The sequence below is a fragment of the Bacillus rossius genome, chromosome 12, assembly GCF_032445375.1.
Source record: "Bacillus rossius redtenbacheri isolate Brsri chromosome 12, Brsri_v3, whole genome shotgun sequence".
In the NCBI taxonomy this organism is placed as follows: Eukaryota; Metazoa; Arthropoda; class Insecta; order Phasmatodea; family Bacillidae; genus Bacillus; species Bacillus rossius.
In genome coordinates, this window is record NC_086339.1 from 40,634,998 (window position 1) to 40,646,758 (window position 11,761).

At 47.4% G+C, this 11,761-nt stretch overlaps 1 protein-coding gene across 1 annotated transcript; it reads left to right on the plus strand.

Moving 5' to 3' along the window:
* Nucleotides 1–6,558: 6,558 nt before the first annotated feature.
* On the plus strand, nucleotides 6,559–11,268 carry LOC134537874 (toll-like receptor 7). Its single transcript, XM_063378767.1, has one exon. It carries the CDS (start codon nucleotides 6,654–6,656, stop codon nucleotides 10,608–10,610), a length of 3,957 nt encoding a protein of 1,318 aa, XP_063234837.1. The 5' UTR covers nucleotides 6,559–6,653; the 3' UTR covers nucleotides 10,611–11,268.
* The last annotated feature ends 493 nt before the right edge of the window (nucleotides 11,269–11,761 follow it).

Sequence of the window (11,761 nt, forward strand, 5' to 3'; positions counted from 1 at the left end):
TTTTTTTTTCATTCCTCAGAGAGACGGGGAAATGCGTGTTTAGGATTCCAAATGAATCTCGCCCATTCCGGAGCGCGTGGGAAAACCTGGGTCCGCTCCGCCAAGATGGCGGCGAGGCAGCTGCCAGCGCCCGGGGCCACCGCTCCGCTCCTGCTCCGGGAGTCCTTGAAGGATCCCCCTGGGGGAGGACTCGCCGGCTGCCCGCCTCGTGTTTCGCGACGGTCTACCTGGCGCGCGAACCCGCCAGCTCTTTTGTTGTGCTCGCAGCGCGAGATACCTCGGCCACACACACAGACAGGCGTGCCAACTGCTCACGCATTTGCGTGCGAGCTTAACAGGCTGGGGAGGAGAGGTCCCGAGGTTCCCTTGTTCTTTGCGTACAGCAGTTGCAACGAAAAGACGAACCGCAGCCCTGCAGAACTATTCTAGTTTCGTGCAAAGCTCAGCTTCTACGGTTTTTTTTTTTTTTTACGAAATTAGTGCCCTAATTTCGTTTAGACAAGTAAAAAGAATGTTCTTCAAAAAAATGTTTAACATACTTGCATTAATAATGTTGTGGAAACTGATAATCCTTCTCTACAAAATATTTTTTTAACAAACTAACGTTTAAGCAAAATAAATAATATTGCAGTGAAAAAACTTAGCTTCTACAATATTTCGTATAGTTCTTTTAAGTTCTTTTTAATTGTATCTTCTTTTCAAGAAGATTTTTCTGAAGCCCAGTAATATGCTGGAAAGTGAGTTTTCTTCTTTCTCAGGGTGAAAAATTATTATTATTTTTTTAATAATATGGTTGCTATTACACGAATTACAAATGTTTTATGACGTAGCAGCACCGATCCTACTTCGTGCGGTCGTGTGTAGAACAAAATTCTTTCACTGATCAGAACCAATAAACGAAAAATAAGCGCATGGGGAAAATGCATCAAGGCCTAATAAAAGGTCAAAATTTCCAGCGTTTGATCACCATCTCCAGTAATAATTGACTATATTTAAAATGGTTTGAAGTCGTTTAAGGTAAGTAAGTAAACGTAATTCCGGCGCTTTGTGCTGGTGCGTAGTGGCGGTGGTGACTACTGCCATATTGGATTCTGACGTCACGGTGGCCATTTTGGATGAACTGGGCGTTAAACTTTGATTTTGACCTGACCTTGACCTTCAAAGTAGGCCATAAATTACTCAAAATTTGCCTAAAATTGTTTAAATATCACCACAATTCACCAAAATTTCCAATTTTTAAGGAAAATATTCGCTAAAAAAAACTTCAAAAAAAATAAAATAAAAAATAAAATGTTCCCATTTTGAGTGAAAATTTCCGTTTTTATGAAAAATTTCCCGTTTTTCTTCCCAAAAAAAAAGGTCAACGACTTTTAATGTCCCCAAAGCAGCTTAAAGTCCTTATCTACACGACTAAGTATTAATGCACGTCCACACTAAGTTTGAGTAAGAAAAGAATGCACGTCCATACGGGTTGCAACAACTCCTTGTAACTTTATTAAATGTGACGGGAGAAATCACCAATAATAGGAGACCGGAAAAATTCGCGAATTAAATGACCTATAGGATAGACTCCTTGATCCTCTATACACTCGGGCGAATTGCATCTGCTCGTTGGTTACGGACTCGTAGTATCTGTTAACTGGGATGCTTGTGATTCGCTACTTCTTTAGTTTACGTATTCTCATTGGCACAAAGTCCTTCAGATATACTGTGGCCCAATCACCGAAGCAGCAGAAATGCAAACGTTTTGGATTCTAGCCCTTTCGTGAAATGAATGCGCGAATTTTTCAGGTCTCTACTTATAATCCATGTTGCACTTGCTTGTTCACGGCGGGATAGCAGACCCAATTCCAAACGGATGCGTTGCAGCCACGCCACGGGCATACGTTTCGGCCAGACTATAGGCTTCCGCAGATGTGGTTCCTCCTGGCGACGCCGACCCTACAAGGCAACAGTTGGGACGCCACCTGCCAGTTGAGCGCAGTGGAGAGACAATTGCGGGGACGCACCACAACGCCGAAATACCACAACGCCGAAATACCACAACGCCGAAATACCACAACGCCGAAATACCACAACGCCGAACGTACAATAACGCCGAAAACCATAACGCCGAATGCCAAATTGACTACAACGCCGACAGCTAGAAAACTGCTGAGTACCACAACGCCAAATTACCACAACGCCAAAATACATTAACGCCGAAAAATGTCATTGCAGGACTGCCACAAAGGTTAGGTTAGGTAAGGTTAGGTTAGGTTAGGTAAGGTTAGGCTAACCTAGGTTAGGTTAGGTTACACAAATTCATTCAGTTGTTTTTTTTTTTTCATTTTATTCCTGTGGCCCCCCTCCCCGCAAGAAAATTTTTCGGCGTTACAGTATTTCGGCGTGTACGTTGTGGTACACAGCAGTTTTCTAGCTGTCAGCGTTGCGGTCAATTTGGCATTCGGCGTTATGGTATTCGGCGTTATTGTACGTTCGGCGTTGTGGTATTTCGGCGTTGTGGTAACGACCCGACAATTGCCTTACATTTTTACAGGACTCACCTTCGAATCATGGTCCTGCAATTATGATTTCTATTATACCATGGCTTCCTGAAATCATCGTAAAAGTCAAAGGTTAAAAAAAAAAATTGTTTCCAACTATGCTAGTATAGCAAAATTTATTGTAATATTCCCAGCTACTTAAGTATTATTAAAGCCCTTTTAATATATATTGAAATAAAAAAAAAATTAAACATCTATTGTTCATACGAAAAACTGGTATGATCTTCATTAAATAAAATGTACCCAAAAAAGTTTACATGTTACTGTTTAAGCAACTTAGAAAATAATTCGTTACCAGTGAGTAAAATCATCCATTTCACGACTTAAAAAAATTATTTAAAGCTTTTCATATTTTTTAACTACGTATTTTAAAGTTAGTAATTAGTCATAATATAGCCGCATATTTTACCAAGTTATTTTTTTCAAGTTAGCTTTTTATTAATTTTCTTATTTTGCAAATTTTCGTTCCGTCGCTCTGAGGAATGTAAGATTTTATATATATATATATATTATATATATATATATACGATTAAGTGTTGACCCACGCTGAAACACGTAGAGCAATGAAATATTTAGTAAAATCTTTTGGATTACATCTTAGAATTTTTAATTGGAGCTAAAAAAATTGGTTGTGATTTTTCTTTGTTTTAAGTTTGTTTGGTTGTTATATATAAAATAAGTTAGTTTTGGTTTTAATAAATTTACTCTTTTAGTTACAAATAAATTGACAAAATATTTTTAATGCATGTGAACCTATAGTTGTCAATCACAGATATTGAAACAGCTGGTTTTGCAGTGGGAATAAGTGAATGAAATATTGTGTTGTTCATGCTTAATACATTATATACAAAGGGGCCTTTTTGATTTTACATGTAACATATCTGAAATTTTTCCGGTATCGTAATAACACGGTTTCATGAAACATAAAGAAAATTTCTTTATCGATATATGTCATTTAATTTATTCCTTCTGAAATGTTTGGCTGATAGAGCAGTTGCGTAGTATTATTTAAAAACTCATTATATTTGGTCATATAAAATTTAAGGTAATTGTATTATTAACTAAAAATGTATTTTTTTTTAAGTAAGCATATTTTTGTTACCCACTCCCTCCTCATGTAGTTTAAATAACTTCGATTTGAAAATTAAAATGATTGTTTCGAATGATTTTTGATGTGTTAACATCTTAACTCTCGGTATACGGCATTTTGTCGAAGTAGGTAGTTCAGTGAATGGGACAGAAGAAGCAGTGAACGTAAATGTGTAACAACGGTGCTGCTATGTGTGGTGGATGCACGCACCAAAGTTCTCAAGGCAATGAAAGGCATTTATTGTATTCAAAGAAGATGGATAATATTTTAATAAAATTCCTGTTCGAAAGTCATGTCCAAAGCTGGGGTTTAGTATTTTTGACGTGACAACGTCTAATAAATCGATGAATGCCGTCTGCACGCACGAAAAAGTGTTCCGTTACGCACATGTTACTTTACTCTGTGTCCCGTTACGCTCATTGTACGCTTGCGCCGCATCTATCTCTCTTCCACTCGATTGGCCTATGCGTCCGAGGAGAAGAAAGACAGCCGTAGCACACAACTTACATCTACACGTGAACTGTTTCGTCGACTGGTTATAAAGTGAAGTGAAAAGTTAATGTGGTTTTCATTGCTTATTACAACAATTTAGGCAATAAAGGCTAATTTTTCTTGCATTTTAAAAATCTGATTACTAGTATAATTTCAAGTATTAATTATTTTATTATTAAAATAAAAAGATTTAATTTTATTCATAAAAGTATGCAATCATTTCATCAATGTTTTGTTATGACGTTGTCACGTTAAACTATCGTCCGTAAACCGACTTTACAGACAACCAATTTTTTCAAGTCTTTTTCGTTTTTATCGGAGCGCATTCATTATATGGTTTAACCTTTCGCTCTGCAATCGAATGGTTAGTAAGTCTACGTAGCTGCCCCGGTAGTGAATTCTAGCGGCGGGTGCGGAAACTACGTGTGATTCGCGTCAATAAGTATGGTTGAAAAAAGCATTTTTGTATGTTTATCACGCTCGGTATTAGTTTTAAAGGTTCTACGTTAAATTCTGTGACCGAGGTGCGTTTTATAAGTGCATTTGCTACATGATGTGATGAGACATGAATTTGTTCGTTACCGAGGTTGGATGTTTACACATAACTGGTGAAATCGAAAAGATTCACTCGCCATTTTTTTTCTATCCAAGGGAGGGTAAGGGTAGACTAGGTTAGGTTGGACTAGGTTAGGTTTGACTAGGTTAGGTTAGGCTAGGTTAGGTTAGGCTAGGCTAGGATAGGCTAGATTAAGTTAGGTTAGGTTATATTACGCTAGGTTAGGTTAGGTTAGGTAAGGTTAGGTTTGATTGTGGTATTTCGGCGTTAAGGTACATTTAAGAAACACACACAAATTCATCCAGTTGTTATTTCGGTGTTGTGGTACACAGCAGTTTTCTAGCTGTCGGCGTTGTGGTCAATTTTGACATTCGGCGTTATGGTATTTCGGCGTTATGGTATTTCGGCGTTGTGGTAACGAGCTGGGTAGCGCTCGTAGCAGTCTGTCCTACACGCGCGAGGTTGAAGGATTTTTGACGGCTCGTTCACGGAATGTGAGTGCAAGAACTGCTTTAACCAAGAAACCCTCTCTCCTACAGTAACTTAATGTCATGTTTTCTCTTGAAAAAAAATTGAAGGTTTTGACCCAATTGCTAATTTAAATCATTACGAGCAAGGACTTGAAGTTAATATTTTACGGTTAAGTGACAATAATTCAGAAACCCATCTAAATTTTAAAAAAATTTGGTGAATAATTTACTGATTCAGGACATTTTCGACACATAACAGTTTCCTTGAATAACAGTCATTAGAAAAAAAAGTTGTAAACCAAATGTTGGACGTATTTTCCTAATTCGCGTATTTTACATTTTATCAGCTGAGATGTTCACATGTAGCCCACCTACATATAATTTCAAAATTACTCCTTGAAATAATTATTATTTTATGTTTAAATGATCTAAGATCGCGTAAATCAAGTTTTTTTATTGTAAAACACCTCATTTGTTATTTCGTAATGCATTTATATACTTACAAAATAATAACTTTATAATGTTGCTTAAGTTTTCAAAAGAAAAATAATTACATATTTATGATTTATTCATTTTAAATTTTAAAATTCACACCTACTCGGCTTTATTTAATTTCTTCTAACATGTATGTGTTTTGACGGAATAGACACAGAACACAGCTACGAATCACTTACATTTAGCAAAGATCAACAACTTTCTGTGTCAATAAATTTCCAGTTCAATTTACTGACAAAAATATTCATCGTAGATACTTTTAATTTACGTAAAAAGTGTAATAAAGCAAATTTTAATCCAGCTACATATAATATTTAAAAGTTTAATTTTATTGTTTAAGGAAAATATATTTTATATATAAATAGTTGGTTGTATTTTTCTTTTGGCAAAAGTTTTCAAATAATTCGTTCAATACATTGTCATAACATCAGTCCACGATCTGTGTAGTAAAAAGCGGGGAAAAAAAAAAGTATTTATTTTTCTACGCGTCTGTCAAAACTCAGAAACATTTGCGGATTGTGGATCGAACGTAGAAGCATTTTAATGTCGTGGATATGACCATTTTTTTTTATTAAATTTTATTTTTTACTTTTAAATTGAATTTTAATTTCTCAGAAACTTAATAAACAAAATGTAGTTAGTTTGGCGCGCAAGTATGTTTGTCAGCCCTTGTTTTGACGGGTGCAGGTTCGTCAGCCCTATCGGCGTGCTAGCTCGATATGAGCGACTGCCGGCTGGGAGAAGGAGTAGTGGGGAGAGCGATGGGGAGGGGGTGCGCGGCAGTGCGCATGCGGCCCGCCCGGACGGTGCTGCCGCCTGGCGGCGCGCGCGCGAGGCCGCGCGGGGAAACCGGCCGCCTGTATATAGCGACGCGCGCGCCCGCCGCGGCCAGTCAGTCGCTGCGTAGTCGCGCCCGGGGCAGGTCCCGGCTGCTCGCGGTGCGGAGTGTCTCGGATGTGAACGCGCGCGCGCGGTGTGATGGGACGCGCGAGCTCGTGATCGCGATGCGCGCGCTGTGGCTGCTGGCGTGCGCGGTGCTGGCGGCGAGCGAGGCCGCACCGCCGCGCCTGGACGCCGGCCCGTGCAGCTGGACCGCCGACAACGACACCTCGGGCCGCGGGCTGGTGTGGTGCCGGCTGCGCACCCTGGACGGCGGGGCGGGTCTGGGCGCCCTGCAGGCAGAGGGCACGGCGCGCCTGCGCGTGCAGTGCAGCGACCTGCTGCTGTTCGAGAGCGCGCTGCCGCCGCGCGCCTTCCACCGCCTGGCGCAGCTGCAGGAGCTGTCCGTGGAGGACTGCAAGATCCTGCACCTGCCGCCCGACGCCTTCGACGGCCTGCGCGACCTCAAGCGGCTGGCCGTGAACACGCGCAACGCCGAGTGGGGCTCGGGCAAGTCGCTGGAGGTCTCCCCGTCCAGCCTGCACGGCCTGCGCGAGCTGCAGGTGCTGGACCTGGCCGACAACAACATCCGCGCGCTGCCCGAGGACGCCTACTGCTACCTCGGCAACCTGCAGACGCTCAACCTGACGCGCAACCGCATCCGCCACGCCGACTGGCTGGGGTTCGGTGGCGCGGCGCGGGCGGAGTGCGGCGGCGGGCTGGACGTGCGCGCGCTCGACGCCTCGTGGAACCAGCTGCAGATCCTGCCCGCCGGCTCGGGCCTGTCGCGCCTCAGGCAGCTGCAGAGCCTGCACCTGCAGCACAACGAGCTGGCCGAGATCCACGGCGACGCCTTCGACGGCCTGGCGTCGCTGCGCGTGCTCAACCTGTCCAGCAACCGGCTGGAGACGCTGCCCGAGGGCCTGTTCTCCAGCGCCAAGGAGCTGCGCGAGGTGTACCTGCAGAACAACTCGCTGTACGAGCTGGCGCGCGGCCTGTTCCGCCGCCTGGAGCAGCTGCTCGTGCTCGACCTGTCCGACAACCAGCTGAGCTCCAGCCACGTGGACGACGGCACCTTCGTCGGCCTCATCCGCCTCATCGTGCTCGACCTCTCCCACAACGCCCTCACCCGCATCGACTCCCGCACCTTCAAGGACCTGTTCTTCCTGCAGATCCTCGACCTGCGGAACAACTCCATCGGCTACATCGAGGACAACACCTTCCTGGCGCTGTACAACCTGCACACGCTCAACCTCGCCGACAACCGCCTGCACCACATCGGCTCGCTGCTCTTCAACGGCCTGTTCGTGCTCAGCAAGCTCACGCTCAACAACAACCTGGTCGTGAGCATCGACTCGCAGGCGTTCCGCAACTGCTCCGACCTCAAGGACCTGGACCTCAGCTCGAACGTGCTACAGGAAGTGCCCGAGGCGCTCAAGGAGCTGTCGTTCCTCAAGACGCTGGACCTGGGCGAGAACCAGATCAGCGACTTCCAGAACGGCTCGTTCCGCAACCTGCAGCAGCTGACGGGGCTGCGGCTGATCGGCAACAACATCGGCAACCTGTCGCGCGGCATGTTCTGGGACCTGACGAGCCTGCAGGTGCTGAACCTAGCCAAGAACAAGGTGCAGCAGGTGGAGCGGGGCACGTTCGACCACAACTCGCAGATCGAGGCCATCCGACTCGACGCCAACTTCCTCACCGACATCAACGGCGTCTTCTCGACGCTCACCAGTCTGCTGTGGCTCAACCTGTCGGACAACCACCTGGTCTGGTTCGACTACGCGTTCGTGCCCGGGAACCTCAAGTGGCTGGACATTCACGGCAACTACATCGAGAGACTCGGGAACTACTATAAAATTCAGGAGGGCCTCAATATCAAGACCCTCGATGCTAGTCACAATCGCATTACCGAGATCTCAGCCATGTCGATCCCCAACAGCGTGGAGCTTCTGTTCATAAACAACAACTTCATATCGCAGATACAAGTGAACACGTTCCTGGACAAGCGAGACATCGTGCGCGTGGACATGTACGCCAACGAGCTCTCGAAGCTGGAGCTGAACGCGCTGAGGCTGTCGCCCGTCGCCGACAACCGCTCCCTGCCGGAGTTCTACATCGGCGGCAACGCCTTCGACTGCGACTGCACCATGGAGTGGCTCCAGATGATCAACAACATGTCCAAGGTGCGGCAGTACCCGCGCGTCATGGACCTGGACAACATCGTGTGCCGCATGACGTACTCGCGCGGGCTGCCCACGCTGCCGGCCGTCGACGCCAAGCCCTCGCACTTCCTCTGCACGTACGAGACGCACTGCTTCGCGCTGTGCCACTGCTGCGACTTCGACGCGTGCGACTGCGAGATGACGTGCCCGGGGAACTGCACGTGCTACCACGACCAGACGTGGACCACCAACGTGGTGGACTGCTCGGGGCAGGGCACGGCCGTCATCCCGCGGCGCATCCCCATGGACGCCACGGAGCTCTACCTGGACGGCAACAGCTTCGGCGAGCTGCAGAACCACGTGTTCATCGGGCGCAAGAACATGCGCGTGCTGTTCGTGAACGCCAGCCGCATCGAGTCCATCCAGAACCGCACCTTCAACGGGCTGAACGCGCTCCAGGTGCTGCACCTCGAGGACAACCGCATCCGCGAGTTGAAGGGCTTCGAGTTCGAGCACCTGACGCACCTGCGCGAGCTCTACCTGCAGAACAACGTGATCGCGCACATCGGCAACGTGTCGCTGGTGCCGCTCCGGTCCCTGGAGGTGCTGCGGCTCGACGGCAACCGGCTGGCCACCTTCCCCGTGTGGCAGCTCAACCTGAACGGCCACCTGGCCGAACTGTCGCTCGGCAACAACCCGTGGTCGTGCCGCTGCAAGTTCCTGCAGGAGCTGCAGGTGTGGGTGGCGGACAACGCGCGCAAGGTGGTCGACGGCGACGACATCTGGTGCTACAACAACGAGACGCGGCCGCCGCAGCGGCGCGAGGTGGACCTGAACAACACGGCGTGCAGCGACTACTACGCCGGCGGCTCCGTCATCCAGAGCATCATCGTGTCCGACTACCTGCCCATGGTGGTCATCACGCTGTCCGCCTTCCTGCTCGTCGCCGTGCTGACCGTGCTCATGTTCGTGTTCCGCGAGCCCATGCGCGTGTGGGCCTACTCGCGCTACGGCGTGCGGCTGTTCCGCTTCAAGGCCGCCGGCTCCAAGCACTGCGCCGAGGACCGCGAGAAGCTGTACGACGGCTACGTGTGCTACAGCCCCAAGGACGAGGAGTTCGTGCTGCAGTCCATCGTGGCGGAGCTGGAGCACGGCAGCCCGTCCTTCCAGCTGTGCCTGCACTACCGCGACCTGCCGCACCACGCCTACCTGCAGCACGCCAGCTCGCCCGTCGTCGTGGAGGCGGCCGAGGCCAGCCGCCGCGTCATCCTCGTGCTGTCGCGCAACTTCCTGCAGACCGAGTGGTCGCGCTGCGAGTTCCGCTCGGCGCTGCACGAGGCGCTCAAGGGCCGCGTGTTCAAGCTGGTGCTGGTGGAGCAGGGCAGCAGCCTTCCCGAGGCCGAGCTCGACCCGGACCTGCGGCCCTACCTCAAGACCAGCGCGCGCGTGCGCTGGGGCGAGAAGAGGTTCTGGGAGCGGCTGCGCTACGCCATGCCCAGCCGCGACGCGCGCGGCAAGAGCTCGCTCTACCGCCGCAACATCAACAACTACACGCTGGAGGCGGCCGTGGCCGGCGCGCGCGACCCCCGGCGCCGCGACGCCTGCCTGGCCAAGCAGCTGCAGCCCCCGCTGTTCCCGGCGGCGGCGGCGGAGTACGCGAGCCAGCAGAACAACCTGAACAACCCGCGCGAGGCGGAGGAGGCCAACTACTCGTCGGCGACCACGGCCACGCCGTCGCCGCGGCCGCACCGCCAGCAGCGGCTGGAAGACCCGGGCGCGCCGCGGCCCGCCTCCGAGCACATCTACTCGTCCATCGACGCCGACTACTCGACGCTGGAGAGGCGCGCGGCGGGCGTCCACCAGCCCCGGACCGCGGCAGCGTCGTGGCGCCCGGCGCACCAGTCCTACCTCGTGTGAGTGCGGCCCTCCGTCCCGGAGCCAGTGCTGCGAACCACACCCACTGAACCACGCTCCGCTCAATGTTCAAGTGTCTCGTTGCGCGTTAAGTAAATAAAAGGCTGCCGCATCATTGGTCCTCGGAAAGTGAGTACTTTTTCCATGTTTCTAAACTATCTTTTTAATTGTGCGAGATGGACATTAGTAGTTTTTTTTTTCTTTGTGTGTTCTGTTCTTAGCGGACTTTTTTTTTTCTCTCCTTAATCCATGCAGACCACTCTTGTTTATGTGTGTTTCCTATGGCTGAAAGTCTGATGCGTATTACCGTCGTGAATTTTTTTCCAACCCAGGAGATGTAATAAACGTTAAACAACGATCGTACTGAAATATTTTTTGTTTATATTTGTACAGTTTCAAACGCTGCGTATTTAAACGTTCATGCAAAGTCATTGTAAATAGCAACTCGAAAAGTTTATATTACTGCTTGTATTTCTATTTATGTGTGTTTTACGTAAGTCAAAGAAGACGGACGCATTGCATCCCAAAAAAGGCTAAAGAAATAATCATTCGCGCATTGCCTAGCATTACAAAGTAAATGTCAAGTGATTTTTTTTTATTTTTACCGTGTTGATCGCTATATGCAGTGAATTTATCTGTGATAATAAATAATTTTCAAGTACTTTTTGTTTCTAATTAATTTTTATTTTGTCCTTTTTTTCAGCATGGCAGTATGTGGAAATTATTTCATCTATATAACACACTTAACACCTTTAAGCAGAGAGCACTTGGAAATTTTCGTTTCTTATTTTTTTTGGATAAAATTTCACTCAAGAGTATTTGAAAACCTTTTTTTAAAAATTATTATTTTCAAACATTTGCCCAGACTTACAGAAGAGATTAACTATCTGTATTTTAAGTAACTTTCTAACAAAAAGCGGGTTTCCCGGTGAAGGGAAACCGGAAAACCCAGGAAATGTTTTTCTTGTACAAACTTTCACAATAGACCGCCGCAGACAATGAAGGAATTCCTTTTTACTGTCCCTGAAGGCTTTAGTTTTTCTTCAAAGTCTCTTGAACGTAATATAACATTTCAAAAGAAATGTTGAAGTTTCTTGATTATACTAAATCCTTAAAATCACAATAAAATATATTCTATATGTTAATCAGTTACC